This window comes from Prionailurus bengalensis, chromosome A2 (assembly GCF_016509475.1).
Source record: "Prionailurus bengalensis isolate Pbe53 chromosome A2, Fcat_Pben_1.1_paternal_pri, whole genome shotgun sequence".
Classification (NCBI taxonomy): domain Eukaryota; kingdom Metazoa; phylum Chordata; class Mammalia; order Carnivora; family Felidae; genus Prionailurus; species Prionailurus bengalensis.
The window spans coordinates 54,203,960-54,231,609 of NC_057348.1; the positions used below are offsets into that span (position 1 = coordinate 54,203,960).

General features: G+C 55.1%; 1 protein-coding gene across 2 annotated transcripts in view; it reads right to left on the minus strand.

Moving 5' to 3' along the window:
* PLXND1 (plexin D1) overlaps positions 1-27,650 on the minus strand; it is a 59,707-nt gene that overhangs the window by 26,817 nt on the left and 5,240 nt on the right. For both annotated transcript variants that reach the window (XM_043588193.1, XM_043588192.1), the window contains exons 2-9: positions 12,791-12,967; positions 9,962-10,093; positions 9,602-9,702; positions 9,382-9,511; positions 7,725-7,902; positions 7,470-7,578; positions 6,918-7,020; positions 624-725 (exon numbers count right to left, since the gene is read on the minus strand). In XM_043588193.1, coding sequence (XP_043444128.1) covers positions 624-725; positions 6,918-7,020; positions 7,470-7,578; positions 7,725-7,902; positions 9,382-9,511; positions 9,602-9,702; positions 9,962-10,093; positions 12,791-12,967 — 1,032 coding nt within the window. The remainder of the gene's footprint in view (positions 1-623; positions 726-6,917; positions 7,021-7,469; positions 7,579-7,724; positions 7,903-9,381; positions 9,512-9,601; positions 9,703-9,961; positions 10,094-12,790; positions 12,968-27,650) is intronic.

Below are 27,650 nucleotides of genomic sequence, written 5' to 3' on the forward strand. Positions count from 1 at the left end.
CCACCAAGATGCTCTTCCAGGAGGGACCCAGAAAGGAGCTGAATCTCCTCCTCCCCATGCGTGGGTGCAGAGGTGACGGCAGATTGTAGGGAAGAGCACTTTCTCAGGAGTCCAGTGCTAGGGTGCAAGTCAAGCCCTACGTCGTGTACCTAGAGTCATCTACTTCTCCTTTCTGGATCTCATTTTTCCCATCTGGATAATGGGGAATAGGGCAGCACAGGGGTTCTCTGGACATTCTTCAGGTAAGACATGTCAGCCATGAACTGAGGAAATGTGTGCAGAATTACAAGTCAGCCTAGGGGGTAGGGCTGGCAGGACATGGACAGTGCCCAACCATGGGCTGCAGCCCAGCTCTGCCAGGAGAGCTTTACAGGGTAGGGGAGTCTGGGGGTCCTGGCCAGGGTTTCCCTCAGGAGCTGTTAGCAGCTTGCTGTCCCTTGGGCTGGGCCCTCCCCATCCACTTCCCTTTCCTCTAACCCCCTACAAACACAGTGGGGCTTTCTCAAACAGAATCTGGAAACTCAGAGAAACAAAACCAAGGTGTGGGTGGAGGGACCAGAGCATGGGTCCTCATCCAGAACAGCATTCTCCTGCCCCCACCCCCAGGCCTGGCCTCCACCTACCTGGAAGGCAGCATTGGCTAGATGCACGGGGATGCTCTGTAAGCTGCCTGTGGGCATGGGTGCCAGGCGTGAGGGCAGGATCTGGGGGCAGTCCTGAGGGCTCTGCAGTCAAAACACAACGAGGTAAGGGTGATGCGGGAGCATTTCAGAAGAGACAGGATTCACGGCCATGCCAGCCAGCCTACTGTCGCAGCCTGCCTCCCCAGGGAAGTACTTGCCAGCCTGCACAGTGAGGAAACACCAGTAACAAAATCACAGCAGCCGCCACCACCGAGGGCAATGTGCCCAGTGCCTCCCACACACCATCTCTTTTGACCCTCATGATAAGCCTACAGGCAGGCTTTATCGGCCCCATTTTATAGATGATGAAACAGAGGCATTCCGCGATGATGTAACCTGCCCAGCGATGGATCCAGTCCCGCCATGGCTGTTCCAGGGCATACTTTGCAGAGGAGGTCAGGAGGCTGGGGTTGAGGGCTGGCCCCCCTCCCCATCTCTGGGCCTCATCTTTCCCAGCTATAAAATGAGGGGCTGCACCCATTCTCTGAGACCACGCCCAGCTCCAAAATGCGGTTTCCAGGATGACACATGTTAAATGATTCAGAAAAAGAACTCCAAATTTCTGAACAGCCCACGGGAAACAGGCTATGAGGACCCTGGTGTCCTGAGGCTCCACACCCCTCCCCACTTCTGCAGGTGAGAGTCCCAGCCTCCGGGCAGAGGTGCCAGCCCCCCAAGAGTCCCGGGCAGGCCTGGGCATCAGCATTCTCACATTGGCAGTACAGCCACGGAGGCCTGGTGGAGGAGGGGCCACTTCGAAAAAGGAAAGAAGTTAGGGGCTCCAGGTGGCTCAGTTGGTTGAGCGTCTGACTTTGACCCAGGTCATGATCTCACGGGTCGGTTCATGAGTTTGAGCCCCACACTGGGCTCACTGCTGTCAGCAAAGAGCCCGCCTCGGATCCTCTGTCCCCCTCTCTCTGCCCCTGTCTCACACTCTCTCTCTCAAAAATGAATAAACATTGAAAAAAAAAAAAAAGGAAAGAAGTAAGGGGTGCCTGGGTGGCTCAGTCAGCCGAGCGTCCAACTTTGGCTCAGGTTATGATCTCACGGCTCATGAGTTTGAGCTCACATCAGGCTCTCTGCTCTCTGCTTCAGATCCTCTCCCACGCCCCCACCCTCTCTGTGCCCCTCCCCGGCTCGTGCTAGCACCCACTCTCTCTCTCTCAAAAATAAATAAACATTTAAATTTAAAAAAGGAAAAAAGTTAGGGAGGGAGGGCAGGCACGAGCTGGAGGTTCAGAAACATGGCGATGTACCTGCGGTCAGAGGGCAGAGCTGGTCTGTGAACTCCCACTGTCTGACTCCCAGGCCAGAAACAGACACCAGGGAGCAGGGCTGTGCCCACCATGCCATCTAGTGACCTCTCTGAACTTACAAGTCTGGAGCCCCCACCCCACACTGTTGTTCAGACCTGAGGGCCCCACTGGGCCATGTTCTGCCTCCTCACACTCTGAGCCTGACCTGCTGAGACCCTGAGAGAAGGGGAGATTGGGACCCTGCAGCTGCCACACCATACCAAGGGCTGACCATCCCAGCCTAGAGGTCTGGCTGGGAACACAATGAAACATGTGTGTCCACCTTGAGGTCAGCCAGCCAGGGCAAAGGCCTCTGAGGATAGAACTTGGAGGCCTCCCTGGGTCTTTTCTCCTTACTGCTAATCAGACAGGGAGCTCCCTGAGGGGAACCCTGGGGGCTCGGCATAACACTGGACCCTGAGGAGATGCCAGTAACAATAAATGATGACCATGCCCACATCAGAGATAGTCACCAGCTCACACAGCCCTCACTGTGCTCCTGGACAGTTCTAAGCACACCACACTGTATTAATTCACCAAATCCGAACTCCCAACAATCCTCTGAGTTAAGTATAATCATTACACCCATTTTACAGACTAGGAAATCGGGGCACAGAGAAGCAGAGCAGTTTGCCCAAGATGGAACTGGCAGCACAAGAGGCCTCTAGTTGTCCAGACTGTTTGCCGACCACCAGGCCAGAAACCTTGCCTAGACTGGTCCGTTTCCCGGGGAGCAGGGCCTGGTGCAGATCACAGAGGCCTCGGCCAGAGAAGCAACATGGCTAGGTCCGGGTGAGGCCTCCTGAGCTGACCGTCGTCCTGCGGGGCTGGGAGGGAGGAGCTTGTGTCCAGCTCAGGGTGAGCCCACACAAGCCTCTGGCCTCTGGGCTGCCATCTTCCGCAGTCTCGTGTGTAAACCCCATGGAATTTCAGGGAATGGAACCCACATGTTTGCAATCAGTTTTCATGGCTGCTGCCAGCTCTGCCTTGCAGCTGGCCGGGGGCTCTGTGGCTCTGTCTTCCCAGCTCCACCCCACCAGTGGGTAAGTGGCTGACAGGAGGGGCTGTGGGGTGAGGGTCAGAGCAGGAGTTTCCACGTGAGCCCCCCCCACCAAGGAAATGACGTGGAAGCATCCCTGAGGGTTCCCCCCCCCCCATTCTCCTTAATCCCTATCTATGATCCCATGGCTTTGGATGCTTGTACCCGTTCTACAGAGTGGGCCAAGGCTAAGAGTCCTGGCACACCTTTGCCCTCCTTTGGTACCTCCCCCCAGAACTGGCTAACCCTCCACGGGGCCAGCTGGTATGTCTGCTGCTGGCCTCCAGCCCCCACCATCTGCCTCCAAGTCTGGCCTGGCCTTTGGGGAACTTCCCCCACAGGCCTGTGGTTTGGGAAGACTGACTCTACTCCCTAGCCCCAGGGATAGGCCAGTGTCCCAGGCCTGCCCTGGACTCAGCAATTGGTTCAGGGAGTGTACGTGACCCTAGTGCAGCCAGCAAAAGTCAACTCTGGGACTTCCATAGAGAACCAATAAGAAAGAGAAGCTCTTCTTATTTTCTGGGGCTGCCAGGAAATCAGGAGCCTGCCTGGAGCTGCTGAGGTCAACTTGCTACCAAGGGGGGAGGGCTGCCAGAGCATGAAGCCCAACCAGAGGGGCAGGGAGCCCTGAAAACATGGTTGGAACTCCTGGATCCAGCTATACCTGAAGGTGATGCCACCACCCCTCTCTCCCCCCACCGCCCCCCCCGCCCCAGATTTCACACTCATAGGAGTCAATTAATTCTGTTGCGGCCAAGGCTAGTTTGAACTAGGGTTTCCCCCAGTGCTACCAAAGGATGGGGCCTCCCTGTCCCATCTAAGCCAAGCCATCGACACGTCAGAAGGAGGCTGAGTGGCTTCTCCCCTTTGCTGGAGTGCAGCACAGGGCAGAGCCTGCAGGTTCAGGAAACCACGGCCAATCGACCACACTCTAGGCAGAGGAATAAGGACAGCTGCTGAGTCAGCAGTGCCAAAAGCCACAATCAACCCGGACAGGAGCCCAGTGGGTGCTGGTTCACAGAGGACCTCACCTGTACCCACACTGGGACTCACAGACTCTCTCACTGTCTCTCCCACATTCAAGGGTCAAGAACTGATGTCCCAATCCAGCATGGCTGGCCCAGACCCTAAACCCATCTCGCCCGGTCCCTTTCTACAGTTCTGCACCCTCACAGCCCCCTAAACTGCCCCTTGTTCCTACCAAACCACTCTCCCCACTGGCTCCGAATGAAGTCCAACTTCACGGTGGCATCCACACCAGGCTCCCCAGGAAGGGGGCCTACTGTCCTATCTCTCCTCCCCTCCTCTAAAACACCGCACCCTCTTCCTGGCACCCTCCACTTCTCCACATCCTCCTTCTGCACTAGGGAAGTGCAGGAGACTCCCTAGTGACAGGAAACTCAGCCCCTAGCACCTCCCCAGGGACACCTCCCTGGCCTAACCCAAGTCCTACTGTCTCCTCCCAGCTCTCGAGGGGTGCAGGCGGATGTGCAAACTCCCCTGTCCACCACCTGCAGAAACATGTCACCTGCAGGGCTAACAGAGACATAAATAAATGTCACCTTAAGTATCAGTCAGAGACTTCTGCAGGCCTGGGGAGGGGGCTGCCTCTTCTCTTGCTAGATTACCATAGTCCTCTAAGACAGACCCTCTCTGGGGCTCCGATCCCAGTTCCTGCTAGATTACCATAATCCTCTAAGACAGACCCTCTCTGGGCCCACCGCTCCAGCTCCTGGCCCCCAGAGCTGCAGACCTGGGGGAGATGGCTTATGGGGTGCTGCCTCAGAAACACCTCTAGACTGAGCTCCTATGCATCTGTCAGGACCCTGCACAAAAGTCCCCCTCCCAGAGAAGTGCTCCCTGGCCCACCCAGCAAAGTAGCCACCCGCTCCTGAGAAGGATAGTGGCCTTTTAATGAGTACCTACTATGTGCCACATATGGAGTTGGTGCCTCACAGGTGCAATTCAAGACTCCCAGCACAGCAAAGTAAGGCCATTTTATAGTAGTAAAATGTACAATTACAGAGTAAGTAAAATAGGAGATGGGGAAACAGGCACAGAGAGGTTCAGGAGCTTGACCAGGATCACACAGCCACAACTCACACCTCAGGCCCTTGGCTCATGATGGGGAGGGCAGAACTATGTCTAACTGGGTTCCTTCCCAGTGCCTGCTATAGACCCAGTCATACAAAGGGTGCCCAATAAATGCTGGATAACCGTGTTGAGCCTGTGGGTCCTCCTCAACAGCCATCAGGCTGCCAGCACGAATGCTTCATGTTTCACATTTATTGAGCCCCTCTGTGTACCCAGCCCTGGGCTGGGGGCTAGAAGATGTGGACCCTAAAAAAGAGCAGGACTCCTGCTTGGCCCGGACTCCAACACAGGGGCCCAGGGGCCTCCTCTATGGTTTGGCCACACAGACTCCACTGGATCTCTCTCCCAGGGCCAGAAGCCCCACATTATTGTCTCGGTTCTTTGAGGTAAGCTCCTGGATGACCCTTCTTCAAAGCAGTTCAGAGGCTTAGGCAGGAGGTACAGAGACCAGAGGGTTCCAGGTGTGGGCCATGGAGCCCCTCCTTAGCATCTGAACACTGATCTGTACCTGCTTGGAGGGTTCCTGATGAGATTCTCTGAGCCCAGAGCCAAGAGGCTGGGGGTTCAGATGCTCTGGGGACTGGGCCCGCTTCCCTGGGACACATGCTAGGAAGCAGTGCCCCCAGGACCCTATTTGCTACCTCAGTTGTCCCATCTGGAAAGTGGGCGGGAGCATCTCCTTCCTGGGGAGAGGAGCCTCAGGCAGGGACTCAGTGCCTCACCCTGACCCCTCACAGCCCTGATACAAGACAGAGGCTCCAGCAGCCAGGTCTGAGAGGGGATGAGCTGTAGTCTCAGAACCTCGACACCCTCTCCCACCCAAGTGTAGCCATCCCACCTGGCTGAGCATCACCGCCCCAGCCAAAGCCTCATTTGGTCATCCCTGCTAAGGCTAGGATGGCCTTAGAAGCTTTTGGGGCAATGGCAGAAGGCCACCCTGCAAGTGAACACACGGCAGAAACCAACCAGGCGCAAGGTATGTGGCATTTCCATTTATACTTCTCCCCGTCCACCAACTCTCCCCACCACGCCCACCCTGGTGTAATTGATTCAATCCAGCCATCCCACAGCACCAAGGAGGGCCTGGATCCTGGCCAGCGGAGAATCAGCCTATAGAGCTCACGGGACCAGCATAAGCAACAGGACCTGGGAGCGTGTAGCTCCTGAGACCAGCTCACCTTCTCTGCTCAGGGACAGCCATGGCATCACCTGCTCCAGGGTCCCCAGCACCCATGGGGAGACCAAGCCAGGGGCCTTTCAGCCCACCTCCTGATCTCGGGAAGGAAGGAGAACATGGGCGCCAAGCCAGCGGGGCTTAGATTCAAGGTCCCAGTCTGGTATTTCCTGGCCTCAGGGACAACTGCCCTGAGCCCGCAGAGTTGTTGAAAATGTTACAGGTAAAATTTCAAACTAGCCAGTACTGACACGGTGTGTAGAAAGGAGCCCTCCTACTACAGGTGGGAGTTAAAACTGGCTCAGGCTTTCTGGAGGCAGTTGAGTCAAAGATGTAAAAACATGGCCACGCTTTCACCCCAATATGCCATTTCTAGGAGTTCGTCTCCAGGGAATAATCAAGGACGCACGCCATGCCCTGTCTATATCAGAACACAAAAAAGAAATGGGAAGTGATCGATACATCCAACAACAGGGGATTGGTTAAATGTGCTGTTATGTGATGAGTCCAGCACAGCTGTTAAATCTGGTGCCAGGAAGAAAATTTAATGATGTGGAAATGTTCTCAACATATTAAAAAAAAAAAAAAAGTAATGAAACAGGCAGAGGGCATTCCACCCAGGCCTAACTTACCACGGGATTCGGTGAGGCCTCACACCGTGACTGGTTGGAGACACAGGCATGCTGCTGGGTGCACCAGAAACAAGGCCACTGTGCTGACAGGCAGCTGGTGCAGCTGGGAGACAAGGAGCGTTTCAGACACTCGGATGCCCACCCCTCATTTCACCCCTGCCCCCAGGAACTGGGACCTAAGAGGCAGATCCCGGCCCTGGAGAGAAAGGTCTTCCTTCACCACCATCATCATCAGAGGGTGGGGCACTTTGAAGATACTGAGCTCCCTGCTACGAGAGGCATGCAAGGAGGATATAGACAAGCAGGGCCTTTAGGAGACTAAATTAAGGGTAATCAAAGCACTTCTCTCTGCCCCTGCAGCTTGAATGCCCACAGAAGCCAGGTTAGGGTGATATGAGTTTGCTGCACATAAATGAGCCAGAAAATGAACAAGCGAGGGCCCTATCTGCCTCTAGCACACCACTGTTTTTCTTCCAAGGGCCTTCCTGAGAGCAGAGACCCTTCCCTGTTCCTCCTCCCACCACCCAGAGGCAAGCACCCTGACCCACTCACGCTGTGTGTGGATACACTTGTCCGATGCGGCTGCAGTTGTAGATGGTGAAATTGGCCCTGACGATATTCCGCCCGTTGACCCTCACAGACATCTCAACAATCACGTGATCTAGAATGGACCAGGGGAACCAGGGAGAGAAGGACAAAGGGGAGTCTCCCCTGACCTCGGAGGCTGTGATATCAGGACCCCCATGCCTGACATTCCATTACACCCCTTCAGGGCTGTACTCATAGCCCAGTGAGTGCGGTGCTTACCCTGGTGGGGCGGGAAGGGCGGGAACTGGTCCCTTGGCAGGAGGTTGCAGTAGGCGATCTGGTGGCCAAAGGCAGGGCCTGGGACCCGGGCCACAGTGCGGATGTTGTTCCCATAGTCACAGGCCATCTCCATGCCACTGAGGCTGGGCAGGCTGCCCGAGATCTGCAGGATCATGCCCTGGGGGCCAGGGACCCTCAGCTTGGAGAGTGGGGAGCAGGCCTTTCCCCTCGGGGCCCAGCCCCCACTCTAGCAACCCTGGGAGAAGGGGTGACAGGTGGCCAGGACTCCAGGCCAGAGGGCTATATCCTACATGGGGCTCACTAGGCCTCAGTTTCCTCATCTGCAAAATGAAAATGACCATCTTACAGTAGTCAAGGAGGCTTTGAGTCATCCGGTCCCTGGAACTTCTCTGACCTCATCTCCTAATATTCTCTCAAATCTACCAATCTGTTCTCACCTCAGGGCCTCTGCACTGGCAGTTCCCTTGGCCCAGAACACTCTTCCCAGATACCCACCTAACTCACCTACTTCATATCTTTGCTCAAATGTAACATCTGCACCATGGGCCTAGCTCCAGCCTCGTCTAAAATGTCGACACTCCGCCACTCATTCCCCACCCCTCTCTCTCTTCTGCGCCCTTTTCCCCACAGTACTTTTTACCATCTTGCCATCCTATCTTGCGCGTTCTCTCGCTCCACAAGCATGTCAGCTGCTCAAGGACCAGGGCTTTTTCTGTCTTGTTCATTGCTGTGTCCCCAGAGTCTAGAACTGCTGTTAGCACATAGTAGGTGCTCAATGATCCATGTGATGAACGAATAAATGAATGGATGTATGGACAAACCTGTGCCTGGTCTGCTTGTGGACATAAAACATGTGAAGGGCTCTGTGATACATAATCATGCGGAGTGGGTGCAGAGGAGTCCCAGACCCCACCTGGCCCATTAGAACCACCATCTCCCCCCTGTTGATAGGTGAGGATAGCCAGCCGCAGGGAGGTCACTGAGGGCAGGGCTGAGTGGGGCCCAGGCCTGCCTGTCCCTCAGCCCTCCCCAGACTGCCTGCTATGGGTGGGGAGGGGGCTGTGGCAGCTCCAGGCCTTCCTGAGCTCAGGCGAGGCAGGGAGTCCCTGCCTCCACACTGCAGATTCATCTGATCTGTTTCTGAGCACAAGAAATAGCAGCCTGGCACTTGGTGGTCCCTCTGACCCCTACCTGTACCGGGCCCAGGAAGAGGCAGGAGGTTGGGCAGTGACTCTCCTTGTATCCCCCAACTTGCTCCCTCCCTCTTGAGACTCTGGAGCCTGCCTCTGTTGAGTTCAAATCCCAGCTCTGCTCCTCCCTAGTTGTATGACCATGAGCAAGTCACTTTACCTCTCGGTGCCTCAATTTCCTCCTCTGAAAAACGGGGATGTTAAGAGCATCCACTTCATAGAGTTGTATAAGGACCAACACAGGTGGACATCATGCACACGGCAAGTGTGGGCACTCAGTAAGTGCTCAGTAAAGCCCAGTCATTCTCATTCCTTGCCTCCAGGTCCCAGGGGCACTGGGGGCAGGAGTCTCTACCTCTCAGGTCTTGGGGGCCAGGTGAAGGGCAGCTCCCCACCCTGTGTCCCCTCCCCACCCCGAGCTGAGTCCCAGCTCCCCCGGGACTCACTGGATACTCCTGGTGCACATCGATCTCTGCAGGCAGGACAGTCATGGCGGGACAGCGGCTGGGGCCCTCGCTGGCACTGGTCCAGAAATGCTGCTGGCTGTAGTTGGCGCAGTCTTGCTGCAGGGTGCACCTGGTGCGGCATGGCACAGGTCAGGACCCCGGCGGGCCCCTGGCCCCACTGCAGCTGCCCACACCCAGCCTCTGCCCCCGGGAGCCTCACCGTGTCTCCAGGGCACACCAGCCACAGTAGGCGTCGGCTGCACCCACGCAGTCCCCGCAGGTGGCGTGCACAGCACAGGCGGCGACTCTCACCCTGGCCATCTAGAGGCAGAGGGGAGGGCCCAGCTCAGCGGGGCTGCCAGCCTCTGCCCCGGGGAATCGGCAGTGGCGAGGGCCACGAGAGGCCGGGGAAATTGAGGCTCGACACTTCAACAGGGGAAATTAGGGGAAACAGGGCTTCCCTGCAGAGGTGATGTGTACACGGGGAAGGCGTGGGAAGGGAAGGCGCCCCTGGTGGGAGGCAGAGAGGAAGAAAGCCCACATGTCCTGGGACCCCGTCAGGCCAGGGCTCTGGCCTTACCTGATGGGACGTCATCAGATAAAGGTAACCGGGGTCTGCTGGGTCGAACTGCATGATGTGGTGCACAGGCTCCCCGTAGGCCACCGTCACCACCCGCCTGCTCACCACCTGCATGCTCTCGTTCAGGTTGATCTGTGGGGGTGGGGTGTGGCCGTCAGGGTGATGGGGCACTGGGAGGGTGCCCACGGCAGGGGATATGTCCCTGGAGGTGGGGATCTGACTCAGGCTTGGGGTCTCAGCCTCATCTTCTTGCAGACCTTCTAGGACTGGTGGGAGATCACAGACATATAAGGGGGGCGGTGGCTTTGGCCTCTCCACCTTTGCCTCTGCTGTGGCCCCACCAGGAACTCCCTCCCTGACTGATCTTCTCCATCACATCCCGCCCTGGGAATACATGCAGACCTTACACTTTACAAAAGATTCTCTGGGCAGCTGTCTGGCATCATGCCTAAGAGCAGGGATGTGGGTTTGAATTTCAGCTTTGACATTTACGTGCTGTACAAACGTACAGGTTGTCACTTCCCCTCTGGGAGCCTCGGCTTCCTGACCTACTAGGACTAATGACGGCACCCGCCCCTCGGGACGGTGGTAAGCACAGATGGAGAAGATGCCTGCGAAGTGCTGATGGGGCCACACTTCTCATGCCTCCCCTCTTGTGTCCATTTCACAGATGAGGAGACGGAGGCCCAGAGAGGCTACAGACTTGGTGAGAGTCATAAAATGAAGACACTTCAGGGTCACAGTGCAAGCCCAGGCCTATCTGACCCCACAGTCCAAGGATGAGGCTAGAGGGTGGGGTCCAAGGTCCTGGCAGGAGGAAGACCAGGACCAGCTGAGGCCTGGAAGCTTCTCTGGCTCTGAGAGTCCCTCTGCATGTCCTCCTGAGGACAGACAATGTCCACAAGAGCCCCATCAAACTTTGTTCTTTTTCAGCTGGCCCCTCACACTTCCAACACATTGCCTTGTCTAAGGCCCTGCCAGGCCCTGACTTGGGACCAGTAGTTTAGATGTCTCCCTGGGCCTCCTACTGCCTGGCCTTCTCTGTAGGCTCCAAACCTTTGGTAGCTCCCGCCTGCTTATGGAATAAACTTGTTCTGGTATTCAAGGCCCCGACAACCAATCCCAACTTACTCCGCCAGGCTCATTTCCACCCATTCAACCCAACACAAGCATTCCAGCCTGTAGGCCTTTATCCACGCTGTGCTCCCTGCTGGAGTATTTCTCTTCCTCCACTTTCAGCCAGGATCTGTCCTCCCAGGGCCTCTTCTGGAAGAGTTTCTCAAATGCCCTCCACACACCAAATTAAAATTACTCTCTTCCCAGGCTCCCACAGGCTCTGTTCCAGCCCAAGACATCACCTGTCCCAGGTGACCTCTGGGTAGGGTCTGCCCAGGCAGCCTGGCCCCTGCTCAGTCTCTGACCTGCTCCTGCCCTTGCCCCAGGCACCCGGCAGACACTTGGTTTATTTCCACTCCTTCAAACGTCTATTGAGCACCTACTGTGCTCCAGAGCCTGGGCTAGATGCTATGATCTAAGCCCCGAGCAGGGAAGGGCTGGTGGGAGAAGGTGGTGCCCAGCGCAGGGCGGTGGGTAAAGAGGCCTGGGTCAAGGGGTCATGGGGGCTCCTGGTCAGCTGGCCCAGGGGCAGCTGTGTGACTTCGGGGCAGTCGTTTCCCCTCTTGGAGGTTTAGCGTCCTCACCTGGGAAACGGGGATCCTGGCACTACCTGCTTCACAGGGGACAGCAGACTCTGACCACAGTCTGGGATGGTCTGGCTCATTTCCCTCATGACAGATGAGGAAACTGAGGCTCAGGGTGAGAAGCAGCCACCCCCAGGTCACACAGCTGGGACCAGCAGAGCCAGGATCCAAATCCAAGTATCTGACCCCAAAACATGAGTCTCACTGTCTAAGGACCCTCACTGGGACTTCAAAGGCTGAGAAGGATGCCCACCCCACCCCATTCCCTCCCTGCTCCCACACCTGCACATTTCACCACTGCTAGCGGGCCAGCTAAGGTCCCGGGGCCAGGTGGCCAGGGCTTCAATCCCCAGCCTACCCCTTGGCCCGTGGCGTCCGCCTGGGCAGCTGAGGGAATTGAGTTATCAGATGTGAGTCAATTAGGCCAGGGCCTGGCACACACTGGAGCTGTGCCAGGCAGCTGACTTTCCTAACAGGCAGAGGGTGGGAGGTGGCTGGGAGGAAGCCGGCCCAGGCCCTGGAAAGCCCTTCCTACCCCATGGTGGGGAAAGCAGGTGCCTCTCATCCTTCCCAGCTCCACGAGTGTTGGGGCCAGGCATCATCACCTCCAGAAACCAGTCATCTTGGTTGGGGAGATCTTCCGAGGGCAGCCAGCCAGGTGGGGGAGGGAAGGGCAATGAGAGCCCCCACTTGCCAGGCTGTGGCCTTCACCCGTCAAAGCCTAACAGCAGTCTCAAGAGCCAGGGCTTACAACCCTTCCCAGATGGGGAAACTGAGGCCCAGGGAGAGAAAGTGCATTGCCCAAGGTCAAGTAGCCAGCAAGCGGCAGAGCCTAGAGACTTGAACTCAGATCCCTCTGCTTCAAAGCCCAAGTCCTAGAGACCAGAGGGAAGGGCCCTCTCTCAGGCCTGGTTTCCTTCTTCTGCAGGACAAGGCAATTTGTTATGAGCAAGAGTAGAAGAAACAGATGTGAAAAATGCTTTGTAAACTGTAAGGTGCCAGGCAAACCAGAGAAAATGAAGGCCAGTATTAGACCTGTAGTGTCCACCTGTGCAGCCTACCCAGGCTCAGCCTCCCCCCACACCCTCCACCTCCCTCAGACTCCCCAGCCCTGACCCCCGAGCCCTACCTTGAGCAGCCGCCCACTGACTGTGCCCAGGAAGACCACTGTGTAGTTGCTGACACTGGCCACGGCCACAGAGGAGAGGCCCGGGGCTCGGAACACAGGCGTGGCCTTCAAGGGCTGCAGGACGGACAGTGGGTGCTGCAGGTGCGCAGCCCCACAGTCCAGTTGCTCCGGCTGCAGCTGGAAGAGAAGCAGTATGTCACACCTTGGCTCTAGAAACTTCTTTGGCTCCATGCCCATACTGTATGTCAGACCTCAGCATCAGAGCTTTAAAATCACGCTGCCGTTTTACACGCCCTGCTCTGGGCTGGGGCCCAAACATAAGCAGGACCCTATCCCTGATCGCAGACGGACCCCTGACCTCAGCTTCAGTCCCAGAGCTGCCTCAGAGACATGACATTTCAGGTAGTAAGAACCACATAGGAAAAGTTATGGGACGGAGGCAAGAAGAGCCGGCAACGGGCAAGGTCAGGAGGCCGGGAAGGTGAGGACAGGGTGAGGCCTGCACATCCTCATGACCTTGGAGCTGCCCCTCCTGACGGGTCACAGCGGGCAGAGCAGAGGAGCCCACACCAGACCATCCTCTGCTTCAACTTACCTGCTGATACCCAAGAGGTATCCCTCCTGCCTTGGCTGGGTCTCGACAGCAACCAGGGGGGTTTCCTTCTCCCAGGTCCTCTGCTCTGACCCCAGCACCACCATCCAAGTTCCCAACAGCTCACCAGACCCCAGACTGAGCCCCTCGCCTCCTTTCCCAAGATACATCCCCCCACCTGCCCACATCACAGATGGGCAAATGAAGGCAAGGCGAGTCCAAAGGCACAGCCCTGCCATCTGCATCAGCCCAGTGCCACCCCCAGTGGCGACCCAGTCCCACCACACACTGTAGTGAGACCAACGCAGCTGGTGACCCCAGTCCCCAGCCACTCCCTGGACTCATTCCCACCTCCCCCCGTGTCTTGTTGCTTCTTCCAAAGGGTCCTTGTGCAGTTTGCACAAAGATACAAAACAGGCCTCCAGGATGCACCTTTGAGAAGATAACTGCACAAATCCACAAGGATGCAGACAGAAGCATGGTTTAGAAGAGGAGGTGGGGGAACACAACCTCAGTGTCCAGCAGGATTGAGCATGAAAATAATGGCGCATGGTCCAGGAGGGCTGCCCCCACCCCTTGGTGACACCTCAGATCTGTATGGATTACGACGGAAAGATAGCTGGCTGAGAAAAGTCACAGGATATCATAGGGACCATTTTGGTAAAGGTAGTGCATACACAATGAGGTAACGGTCACAACAGTAGACACATTAACAGGCTGTGTTTACAGAGAACTGAGATTGTACCAGGACTGTGCATCGACTCCCTAAATCCCGGCAGCCCTATGAGGTCTCATGTCACAGATGGGGAAACTGAGACTCACAGGGGAAGGGGCCTGCTCTGGATCAGTTGCAATGTCGTTCTTCTGTGACGAAAAACTGGCAGCAGACTTGAGCCACACCTCGGCCCCCTGGAGGCTGGGATGTGGGCATCGGCGGGTCTGAGCAGGGATTCAGAAGGTCACCAGAATGTAGCATCAGAACTGGCCTTAGGGTGTAGCCTTAGAGTCATTTTGCTGTGGCTTAAAAAAAATTTTCTTGGGGCGCCTGGGTGGCTCAGTCGGTTAAGTGGCTGACTTCGGCTCAAGTCATGATCTCGCGGTCCGTGAGTTCGAGCCCCGCGTCGGGCTCTGTGCTGACAGCTCAGAGCCTGGAGCCTGTTTCAGATTCTGTGTCTCCCTCTCTCTCTGACCCTCCCCCATTCATGCTCTGTCTCTCTGTCTCAAAAATAAATAAACGTTTAAAAAAATTTTTAAAAAACATTAAAAAAAATTTTCTTAACGTTTATCCATTTTTGAGAGAGACAGAGACAGAGACAGAGCACAAACTGGGGAGGGGCAGCGAGAGGGAGACACAGAATCTGAAGCAGGCTCCAGGCTCTGAGCTGTCAGCACAGAGCCCAACGTGGGACTCAAATTCACAAACCACGAGATCATGACCTGAGCTGAAGTCGGACATCAACCGACTGAACCACCCAGGCACCCCCCAAAATTATTTTTTTTCTTTTTGTTTTAACTTTTATTTATTATTGAGAGACAGAGAGAGAGAGAGAGCATGAGCAGGGGAGGGGCAGAGAGCAAGGGAGACACAGAATCTGAAGCAGGCTCCAGGCTCTGAGCTGTCAGCACAGAGCCCAAGTGGGGCTCAAAACCACAAACCACGAGATCATGACATGAGTCGAAGCTGGATGCTTAACTGATTGAGCTACCCAGGCGTCCCTGTTATGTTTTTTTTTTTTAATTTCTCATTTATGCTTTTTGTAAGCCTAAGCCACTGGTGATGTGCCCGTATGGGTTTTGCTCTAAAGCTCAGCTAGTTTTCAAAAACAAACAATAAATATGAGGTCTGCCCATCCTTGGGTGAATAAATACAATTTGGGGCCCCACAGGCTTCCAGGTGGGGCCTGTATCCCACAGCGTCCCTGGGGGGTCAGGCCCTGAGCCCAGAGGTGGGGGAGGGTAGAGCTGGGGCCACCCGGAGGCAGGACCCATGAGTGGGTGGTCTTCCCCAGGATGGCTGGAGGTGAGCAGGCAAACCACCTCACTTCTTCGAGCCGCAGTTTATTCAACTATTAGGTAGGTACATCTCTTGCACCCTCCCTCACAAGAACAGGATGAGATCATTCACCATGAAGCGCCTGCACAGTGTGTAAATGCTCCAGAAGTATTGTCAGACACTGTTGCCATTTCAGATATGAGTGTCACTAAAATGATTATTATAAAGTGGAATTTGAAATAAATTGTGCCTACTTCAAAAGTTTTCCAGCTGGACTGCCCAGGAGCACCTTAAGTTAGCCCCTCTGGTCTGGGCCCACTCTGGCCTCAACCTGTCCCCCTGAACAAGGGAGCCCTCTAAAAATGCAAAGAAATGGGTGCCTGGCTGGCTCAGTTGGTTAAGCATACGGCTTCGACTCAGGTCATGATCTCCTGGTTTGTGAGTTTGAGCCCCACATAGGGCTCTGTGCTGACGGTTCAGAGTCTGGAGCCTGCTTTGGACTCTGTGTCTCCCTCTCTCTCTGCCCCTCCCCCACTTGCACGCGCTCTCTCTCTCTCTGTCAAAAATAAACATTAAAAAAATGTAAAAATTTTTAAAAAATGCAAAGAGGTCTCTCCTGCTTGAAACTTCTGATGGTTTACACAACACTCAGAATAAACACTGGATCCTAATCCTCCCTTCAGGGGCTATGAGCCCATCTAAGCCCATCCCATACCTTCCTCACCCACACTCCTCCTCCACTCCAGCCACATGGGCCTCATTTCTGTTGCTCATACACTGGGCCCTGCCTCAGGGCCTTTGCCCTTGCTGTTCCCTCTGCCTGGGGTGTCATTCCCAGACAGTGTCTGGGGTGTCACAGAGTTGGCTCCTTCTTGTCTTTCAGCTTCAGACCTACCCTGCCTGACTTCATTCTGTATGCCCGAGGTGGGGGTCAGCTGTGGAAAGAGGGTGCTGAACCATTTCCCTGGCCGCCTCTCCCAGGTCCTGGGCTCACCCCTCAGCAGTCCTGCAGCTGCAGGGAAGAGGTGAGGGGGGCACTGTCAGCAAGCAGGCAGGAGAGTGGGCACTTGGGCCCAAGGCCTGCCACGAGGGAAGCTTCTACTAGGGGTTACATAACTTTTCTTCACTGAATATGGATTACTTGCGTCATGAAATAATAAGCTGTTTTAAAATTAAAATTGTAAACCCTTGCCTGGGGGACATGATTTTCCTCCCTGAGCTCTGAGAGAGGGGGAGGGAAGGGAAGACCCAGGAGGCCCCAGATGACACCTCTGGGGTTTTCTGCCCTGGGCCTTGCAATGGGGGACCCCAGCCAGCCAAGAGAAGCCGGACAAGGCACCCGGATCACAGTGATTTGTGGGCTGGGCGGCAGAGTGGATGAGGCAGGAGCACGCTGGGAATCCAGCTCTCGCCTGCCCGCCCTGACGTTCACAAGCCATTAATTCTGTACCGAAGGAATTTTCTAAAAAGCCTTTCCTCCAACTTTTTTTTTTTCTTATCCTAAAAATAAAATCTAAAAAAAAATTTTTAAAGGAGAAGTAACCCCTGTCAGCTGCTCTGAATGATCTGTGCTCTGAGGGGGAAGCTGACTCCCCGACCGGCAGGAGAGATCACAAGGCTGCAAACTGGCTCAAAAGTGGAAGCTGGGAGACGTGTCCACCAAGCAGGCGGGAAATGCCTCCCCTGCTGGGGGAGTGGGCTGCAGGCTTGGGAAAGAGGAGACAGTGGCCTTGGGGACGGGACGGCCAGCCCAAGTGTGGCCTCAGCCGAACTTGGTCTCCAGGGGCAGTTAGCTCCACAGGCTCAAAATACCGCCCGGACCCTATGACAGACACTGTCTGAAATTCCTCCCCTAGCACCCGCCTTCTTTCAAGTCTCACTTTGCGTAGGTCTTTCAAAACACAAATGCCCCTGAGAGCAGGGGAGGGCCGGCCGATCACAGCAGTCCCCTCCAATCCAGTGGAGCCACCAATCCAGGCACAAAACTGGTTAACTCCTCTCTGGAATAAAACCCTTCTCCAGCTCCTGGCTGTCCTTAGGAGCAAGCCTGGCATTCAAGGCCTTTGGATCTGGTTCCAACCGCTTAAGCTTCAAGTCTTGCTCTTTTCCTCTGTCCCACCCTCTGCTCTGACCACACCAACCTCTGCAATTCCTCAAATGTGGCCACACCTTCCCACCAGGGCTCCTGATCCTTCATAATGTTATTCCCTCAGCAGCCAATGCCCTTCCCACACCTCTGAGCCCTCATACTTCCCCTGGCCCATCAGTCCCCCTTGTCTTGACTCATGTTATTCCCTTTGTCAGACATGCCCAGGCAGCAAGTTTTTCACCAGCTTTCAAGATGTGCCTCAAAACACACACACACACACACACACACACACACACACACACACACACACCCTCTTCTGTGACAGCACTGTTCTGGTCACCACTTTCATTTATCATGATAGCATAAACATGAGCTTCTCCAGGGTGGAGACTATACTCCAGTGTGAGTGTTTCCTAAAGAAAGGAGACTAATTTTGACTAAAGTGTGATTGACTGTATTCAGCTGCTGCTTTTCCAGAGATTGAGAGCAACACTGCCATGCTGGGTGCTGGAGAACGAGACCGACATATGGGCCAACCGTATGCCTAGTGTGTGTGTGGCAACACGGGAATCGGGTGTTCAGACCCAGGCGGCACCTGGCTGCTACTTTTAGTTCCTCTAAAAGCCTCAGTTTCTCCCTCTCTGAAATGGGATGAGCAATAGCTGGCTGCTGGTCTCAGCTTTTTCCTGAGAGCAGGACACACCCTCCCTCTTCAGCTAGCTGCCTCCTGGGGCCAAAGCTCTGCTCTGCCCACTCTCCCATTAAAACTCTGACATATTGATTTCACTACCAACTGTAATTGTGTTGACTTTCTCTTCCCAGGAAGCCAGTGGGAGCACAAGCTTCAAGAGCCCAGTTTCTCAGGCCTCTGCATCCTGCCCACGGACCCCACCAAACCTCAGCCCCACCGCAGGTGGCTCCGAGGAGGATGAGGCGGCAATGGGGGGCCGGCGTGGCAGGCTGCAAGGCCCAGTGGTTCCGTCCTGGCTATAGACTACACCGGCTGTTGGGGCTTTGTGCTTGGGAATTGAGGGCACTTTTCCGCCTCAAGTTTTTGATGGTTATTGAATCGAGATCCCAGGAAAGTGAAGTTTAACTGTGAGGACCTGGAAGGGCGCAATGGCTTTCGGGTATTAAAAAATATACCTGGGCTGGGGCTGGACCAAACCCCCTTCTATTCACCCTCCACGGTGGCCAAAGGGAGCTTTTAAAACTGCAAAGCACTAAATGCAATGTGGGACCCTGGAAAAGAAAAAAAGAATATTCGTGGAGTAAAGTCTGGAGTTCAGTTGAAAGTAAAGTATTAAGTAGGTTTCTTGGTTTTGACAAATGTACCATGGGAATGTAGAACCTTAGCAATAGGGAAAACACGAAGGAGGGTACGCAGGAACTGTCTTTGTACCTTTCCTATACATCTAAAATTATTCCAAAATAAAAAGGTTATTTAAAAAAACAAACAAGCAGGGGCGCCTGGGTGGTTCAGTTGGTTAAGTGTCCAATTTCAGCTCAGGTCATGATCTCAAGGTTCATGGGTTTGAGTCCCACGCTGGGCTCTGTGCTGACAGCTCAGAGCCTGGAGCCTGCTTCAGATTCTGTGTGTGTGTGTGTGTGTGTGTGTGTGTGTGTGTGCCCCTCTCCCGCTCTCATTCTGTCTGTCTCTCTCTTTCTCTCAAAAATAAATAAACATTAAAAAATTTTGGGGCGCCTGGGTGGCTTGGTCGGTTAAGTGTCCGACTTCGGCTCAGGTCATGATCTCACGGTCTGTGAGTTCGAGCCCCGCGTCAGGCTCTGTGCTGACAGCTCAGAGCCTGGGGCTTGTTTCGGATTCTGTGTCTCCCTCTCTCTGACCCTCCCCCGTTCATGCTCTCTCTCTGTCTCAAAAATAAATAAACGTTAAAAAAAGATTAAAAAAAATTTTTTTAAAGAAAAAACCAATCACAAACCAATTTGTGTCACCTCTGAAGCTCAACAGCCTTCCATGGATCCCTAGTGCCCTCAGTATAAACTCAAACTTTGCTCCTGGGCTCTCAAGACCCTGCTCCACCTGGCCTGCCCCCCTCCCACCCTGGGGCTCCCCTCAATGCTGTTCCCTGCCAACTCTTCCTTCAGCTCGGATAGCCAAAGAGGATGAATTCTCCGTCAGGAGACTGCTGCAGAGACAAGGACTAGAGGAGATGGAGCAAGCAAGGACCAGGTAGGGTGGTGATGGGGGTCTGACAGGCAGCCTGCAGGGGACCACAAAAGCCACTAAACTCTGCAGGATTGTTGCTTCACACAAAGCCCTGTTGAATAGCCCCTACCCCCACCCTTCTTCAGAAGCCCTGAGGATAAAGGGGGAAGCATTGTCAAGGTTCACCCATGGTACCCAGGTTGGGATTTGAAGCCACACTTGTGACCCCAAACCCAAACTCCCCCTTCTAACTTTAGCCCCTGCAGTTTCTTGGAAACCACAGCTAATGGCTATGGCTCCAGGCTCCACTAAGCCGACGCCTCCACTGACGATAAACTGAGTCATTGAAAGAGCCATGGGCCTACTGTGTGTCGGCCCAGGGAGGAAACAGGATGGACCTGGCTCTAACGGGCATCCGGCAACGACCCCACACCAAGGAGGAAGTCGCCTCCCGCCTGGGAAGGAAATACCAGCACCTCCCAGTGGGTGATCAAGATGCTTATTTCCTGGAGGGGTGGGCGGGGACAGAATGTCCAACTGAGCCACAGAAAACAGTCAAGAGGCCTGGCTCTGAGCCAGAGGTGAAACCGAGGCACAGAGAGGGGCAGAGGCTTCCTCAGGACAACAGTGTGATAATTCCCTACCTGACGCCAGGCTGCCTGAATCAGGCAGGAAAAACCTAAGAAGTAGCAATGGACACAGCAGCTAGGGTAGACCCTTCCAGAGTTTCAGAGAGGAGCACCTCTGTATCCCTGACTCTTCTCTGGAGGAGGTGGGTCACCCGGCCCCAGGGCACTGAATTCATCAAGGCAAGCTGAGACCATCTGGAAGGGTCATGTCAACCTGCCAGCCAGGCCATCCTTAGCACGATATGTCTGTCTAGCCACAACTGGCACCCTAGACTCTGCCACCAAGCTGGACACAGCCTGGAGGGACAGCCCCCAGGCTGAGATCAGGGGCCTGGCTGGATTGAAGACCTGCTGTGGGTAGGCCCCAAGCAGAGCTACCTCACAGGCACACTCTTGTGTTCCCATTTTACAAACAGAGAAACTGAGGCTCCTGATGTACTAAGTCTTGTGGCTCATTACTCGCTCTGGGATGCCACATCCCGTCTGAGCCTCAGTCTCCGCATCTGTAAAGTGGGGACAATAACAGCACCCTCCATAGAGAGCTGCTGGAAAGAGCTCAGCTCACAGCAGCCCTTGAAACTGACAACTGCGGATACTCAGTAAACGTTCCCAATTAGCGGTGCAGGTCACACGGGAGCCTGGCAGGACAGACAGTTCCACCACTTCCCAAAGTCAAGCATCTACCCTCACCCACAGCAAGGATGGGTGCTGGGAGCTCGGCCGAGGCCTGCTCCGCTCAGGCCTGCCTGGGAACTACTACCACAGCCGCTGACTCAAGCAGCCATTGTTTTGTTAGCTGGACGTGGCCCCCCAGACACCCGGCTCCCCCTTCTTGAAGCTGTTTCTCATTCTGGCCCAGCCTGGCCCCATTTCCAGCCCTGCCCCCTTCCCCTCGCACCGCCCCCCACCCCCGGGGGGTCCCAGAGGAACACAATGTGGGATGGGCAGCCAGCGACTCTTCTCCTCTTCCCTGGCCAGGGAAGTCACTCCCTCTCGCCAGCTCTAATGGGGGGGGGGGGGGGAAGGCGGGCAGAGTGCTGCTGCTCCAGCCCCTCCTTTCCCTGGAACAGTTTCTGTCCCAGCCTCTTCCCCTGGAGGGGATGCCAGCCAGGAGAAGCTGAGAGCCGCAGCTGCCTCTCTTGGGCACATTTGGCCTCCTTCCTTCTGGGGCTAAGGGCCCTGGAGACTGGAACTCACACCCTGCTCCCTGTCCCCTGGGTGTTGGCCTCCATCCCAGAGGAGGGGACTGATTGTGGGCACGGCTGAGGGGACAGGGCTGGCTTGAGGCCCTCAGCAAACATCTCTGGTCTGGGTCCCATGTTCTGGGGACATAGAGGGGACACACTGGTCCCTGTCTCCAGCTGCCCACATCCCAGTTCAGCGACCACCCCCAAGTCAGGAAGGGACAGCTTTAAGATAATCAAGATACAGTAGTATAAACAACACGACCATAATAAGCAGCTACGGTTTACTTTGTGCCCCTGCCTGTGCAGCCTCATTTAACCCTAATAAGTCGGTGCTACTTTATAGCAAAGGACACTGAGGCACAGAGCAGTGACTTGTCCAGGGTCACACAGCCAGAAGGGCCAGATGTGAGCCTCAAACCTAGGCAGGCTGGCCACAGAGTCCTCGCCCTTAACCCCGGCCTCTCCACCCAACACTCTGCTGGGCATTGTCAATGGCTGCTGGGAGCCTGGCTGCCTGGAGCTATAGAGGCCCTTGGTGGCAAGCTAGGGAAACCGAGGCCAATTAAGGAGATGGCTACCTCTGGAGACACAGATGTTGGACGGGCCCCGGGTGGGGCATGGGAGCAGAGGTGACATCCAGAAGGCCATGCAGCTCCTTTCACGGGCCTGGCCTCCAATTCAAGGCCTCTGCCCACTGCCCCCCCATTATTTACCGATCAGAGCAGAAAGCACTACATGATTAACGCCCCGCTGGGGCCTCCCTGGGCCTCATAATGGAGCTTCGAGCTTCCTCCCTCCTCTAGCGTGTGATTTATCGTGTTTCAGGGTAAAGGATGGTGGACTGGGAGGGGCCAGCCCCGCTGGCCCAGCAGATCTCGGATCTCAGTGGCATTGAGCGTCAGCGGGAAAGTGGGCCGTGCAGGGGCCCATCCAGGGAGCCTGTTGGGTTCGGTCCTGGCCCAAACACTGACTTTGAAAAAAAGAGAACAGCCACACTCCGGGGGTAGCCAGGATCCAAATGCACGTGGCTGGTGCCAGGAGACTTTCTAGGCCTGTCCCCACGCGGCACCGGCTGGTTTCCATGGCAATCCCCACACCGTTGTCAGAGCTGGAGAGGCCCATGGGAGTCACCTGGTCCAGCCACAGTGGGGCCTCTGGGAGAGAGCCTCCTGCTCCTGCCAGCACCTAGCAGGGCTGATAAGGGGCCAGCAGCTATGGAGTCCCTTCTAGAACCAGATCAACTATGTCTCACTCTTCTCCCAAAGCCTTGATGGCTCCCCACAGCCCACAGGACAGCATCCAAATCCTTGGCCTGCACCCCAGACCCCACACACTCTAAGCTTCATCTCTGCCTGCTACCCGAGCCATATTCCACCACATCTCTGGGCCTCTGCCTCTGCCTGCTTTCCCCAGGCCCATGTGTCATATTCCTGCTCCACCATCCCCCTCCTCCAGGAAGCCTTCCTTGACTCCCTCAGAAGAGGCTGGTCAGTGTGCAACCTTGGTTGCAGCATATCTTCTGTCATGATCTCCTCCCTGACTGTCTGGGAGCTCCTGGAGGGTAGGGGCAGAGTCTGATTCATCCCTTTTGGGGGGCTGTCATGTAACAAAGCTGGGTCCCCTCCTATACTGCCACACTCTAGAGAACCCTCCACCAGGAGCAAGGACAGACAGAAGACGCCACTTAGGAGGTGCTGGGCTCTGGTGGGTGAAGGCAGAGGCAGCTGCAGTCCTGGGGAACAGAAGCCCCTCACCTGGGACCATGCTGGGCACTGAGGCTCACTGGGAAGCTCTCACGACTCCTCACAGCAGCCCCAGCCGGGCTACAGCTTCCCTGGGTGTTTGTTTCTTCACCTTTAAAACAGACCCATTCAGGGGCGCCTGGGTGGCTCAGTCAGTTAAGATCTGACTTAGGCTCAGGTCATGATCTCATGGGTCTGTGGGTTCAAGCCCCATGTGGGACTCTGTGCTAACAGTTCAGAGCCTGGAGCCTGCCTCAGATTCTCTCTCTCTGTCTCTCTCTCTGCCCCTCCCCTGCTCACATTCTGTCTCTCTCTCTCTCTCTCTCTCTCTCTCTCTCTCTCCCACACACACACACACACACACACACACACACACACACTTAAAAAAAATAGACCCACTCACCTCTTCCCACTGTGGCCTTGAGGGCCCCTTTGGATCACATCCCTTTAGTCAATGTTTTGGGAGGAACCAGAGAGTAAAAGTGACGAGCACAGGCTTGCAGCCAGATACCTGCCCCACCTTTTACCCACTGTGTGACCTCTGGCATGTCACCTAACCTCTCTGGGCCTCTGTTTCCCCTTTCTGTAGATGAGGTATAACACTCATCTCATCCCATTTCTGGGGAGATTTAAAAAAGATAGACTATATACAAAGAGCTTTTGCAGTACGTCTGACACAAAGTAAGTTCCCAAGAAACAGTAGCATTAACCGCGATAATAATGATGCTGACAGAAGCAGTTCTGTCGGTGAGCACCTCCTTGCCACCCCCCAGCCCAACTCAGATGGGGAAACTGAAGTCCAGAAAGGGGATGGGACCCCTCACCGCCAGGGGCTCAGGCTTTCATGCTCCTCTTCCATACACACCATGTCTGTCCTCCCTCCAACAAACAGAACACAGAACCTGGCCAGTTTTCTGAACCTTTGTGAAAACCAGCAGCCACGGGCCAGCAAATCTGACTCTTGGAGAGCGTTTTTGCAGGGGGCTGATGACGACCGACACAGTCTCCGCTGAATGCCAGGCTGCCCCGTTCTTCCCTATGCTGAACCCATTCTACAGGTGAGGAAAAAGAGGACCAGAGGAGGTAAGCGGCTTGCCAGAGGCCACAGCTAGGAAGGTACGGAGCCAGGATTTGAATTCGGGGTGTTGGCGCCAGGGTCCAGCACTCATGTGCCACTTCGGGCCTGCCTGGGTGTGGCAGGTCCTAACTGTGGTTAAGGCCAACACAGATCCTTCATCCACTCTCCTAGCAAACCCTGGATGGTGAAGTGCTGCCCTGGAGGGAGGCAGCCTTCCCAGCCCCAGTACCCGGCTGGCATGGTCCAGGGCGGGGCTCAGTGCTGAAAGAGATTTGCCAAGTCGTCATTCAAACTGACCACATCCCTCACTTGCACACTCAAAGGGGCAGGAGGCTCACTCGTTCCAGAGCCCAGAGGATCACATTTTTAGCGATGAATGCAACTAGTGCTTCCCCGCCTTCCCCACTTCCTCAAAAGGCCTGATCAGCCCCTGCCTCGACAGCTGCCCCAGCCAGCCTCACCCCACTCTGGAACTGAGTCACCACAGCAATAGCTCCCAGCTTCCACCCGGGCCCGTGTGGAGGTGCGACCACACAACGGGGTTTCTACAAAGGGCCACGCCCAAGTCTCCACGGGGCAAGGGTAACCAAAAAACTCCCAGCTGAGAGCTCACCAGCCATCGCGCAGCATGGACTCTGGGGCCAGACAGCCAATCTGCAGATCCCCGCTCCCGCTAACCAGCTGTGTGGCCCTGGGCCTCAGTTTCCCCATCTGTAACAGCACTTCCTGCCTCATGGCGGGAGGGGTGGGGGGTGGGGGTGGGGCTCTGAGTTCAAACACACTGGTGCTCACGAAGGGCCAACACAGTGACCCCACTCAGAACTGGGAGCCCAGCGATGATTATTTTTCAGCCCCAGAGAGCTGACCGGGGCACCTTCCCTCCACACACCCCTCAAGTCCATCAGATGTTCAGCATCTGCCCGGCCACCAGCAGTGACACCGTGCCTACTCTCTCCACGTCTTCCTATCTCTGAGCTCACTCGGCTGGGGCGGCCCTGGACACACCTGCGCCTCACCCCTCTGTCTCAACCACCTAGGTCACCTTTAGGACCTGGTGTGATCCCATCTCCTCCAAGAGGCTGACCCCTCCTCTGAGCACTCCCTGCTCTGCTGGCCATTTTGCATGCCAAGCACACTTTTCTTAGACATAGCTTTTCCCTCCTGTTACTAATACCTCCTCCTACCATTTCCTGGGCAGTGCATGTGAGATTTTAACCTGCTCATATCCTCAGAGGGAGACACTGTTCCATTTTACAATGAGGAAGCACGAGGCCCAGAGAGAATAAATGACTCTCCCTGGGTCACACAGTTTATGGGCAGAACAATGGGACTCGATATCTTATACCTGGGAATCAGGACTGGTGACCTTACCAGGGTGCACTGGGATATTAACCATCGCCTGGCCCAAGGCCTGTCTGTCTCTCTAGGCTAGAAGATCATCCTGACCAACCTTGCTGGAACCCCCTAGGAACCACCAAGTGTCTGCTTGTACCATTGGCCACAGGGAACGCTCCCAGCCCCCAGCCCGACTCCAAATGTAAAGCCCATCTTGGAAGCTCTGTCTCCCTCCACCTCCACCCAGCATTTCAGCCCCTAAATTGGTTCAGAAAACGCCTTCTTGACGATGAGCACCCACCCACAGCATGCCAGTTTAAAACAGCCTGAGGGTTTTTTTTCCACCTTTACTATAAAAAGACACCTTGAAAATGCAGCATTGGCATTTCCCTGTTGGTTTTCCTTTTGGCTTAAAAAAAACAAATATCACGGTCACTCAAAGGTTGAGAGGAAAGATTCAGGGAAGAGAGTTAGACTCAGCCTGCCCTTGCCTTGCTGGGTAACCCTGTGCCTCACTTTCCCCATCAACAGCACACAGCAACTCCCCAACTCACTCTCACCTCAAACATGAACTGAGGAAAGGGATGCAAGCCACACGCAATGGAGGACAATTTTCTCACTCAAAATCATGCAACAGCCCCAGATAATGCCCGAACCAGGGACAAAGCTGGGGCCCTCTGAAGCCTGGGGCGGGGCGGGGGGATTTGACAAGGTTCCCTGCTTCTGACCTCACACCTTGGCAGCTCCTCCCTTCTCTGGTTCTCTGGCACACTCCTGGATGGAAGGGGGCAGCAGAGGCTAAGATTTCATGGTCTTAAATGTGGAGAGCAAAGGATAAATCTCACCAGGTGAGAAGCTACAATGTCTGGGATCACTCTGGCCAAGGCTCTGGACTCGTGGGGTCAAAAGACCCCCCAAAACAAGGGTGAAAGGCTGGGCTTCCAGAGGCCCACCCGAACCACCTCACTTGGAGGTGAGATGTCCTTGGGGAACAGGCAGAAGTGCAGGGTCCAGTCCCCCATGCCTGCCCCACTGAGACCAGCTGGTGCTGAAGAAGTCAGGCCAGATGGGTCTGGGAGGAAAGGGATTCCAGGCCACTAGAACTTGCCCAACACTCCAGAAGCAAATTAATTCTCTCCTCCACAGGCACCCGATTGCATGCCTTATTCCAACGGCACCCACTTCTATCCTGATGCTGGGCCGGACTGGGCAGCCTCCTTCTCTACCCTGTCCCCCTCTGGGGCTGCACCCTGGCACCCAAATCTGTCTTGAACTCACCGCTTCCCTCTGTGCCCTCAGACCAGGCCGTGCACAGCCCCCGAGAGCAGGGCCTGACACAGGCCTTCACCACTGCACCCAGTGCCCACCACAAGGCCTGGCACACAGCAGGTGCTCGAGAAATATTTGCAAGTCAGCGAGCGAATCTCTAGCCTGGAAGACAGCACCAGCCCTCCAACCAGTCTCCCTGCCTCTCATCTTTCCCCTCACCAGCCACCTAGGGACTCGCTAAAATAATTATATTAAAAACAATCATAGTACAGTTGACCTTTATTTTTTCTATGTTTATTTATTTTTGAGAGAGAGACAGAGCATGAACAGAAGAGAGGGAGAGGGAGACACAGAATCTGAAGCAGGCTCCAGGCTCTGAGCTGTCAGCACAGAGCCTGACACGGGGCTCGAACTCACAAACCGTGAGATCCTGACTTGAGCCGAAGTCAGACACTTAACCAACTGGGTCACCCAGGCGCCCCATAGTACAGTTGACCTTTAAACAATGTGGGTTTGAACTGCACAGGTCCACTTACATGTGGATTTTTTATAGCACGATACTGTAAATGTATTTTCTCTTCCTTCTGATTTTCTTAATGTTTTATTTTCTCTAGTGTACTTTATTATGAGAATATGGTATATAATACACATGGCACATAAAATATATGTTAGTCACTGTTTATGTTATTGGTGAGACTCCCAGTCAACAGGAGGCTATTAGTAGTTAAGTTTTGGGGAGTCAAAAGTTATGTGCAGGTTTTTGACTGTGCAGGGGG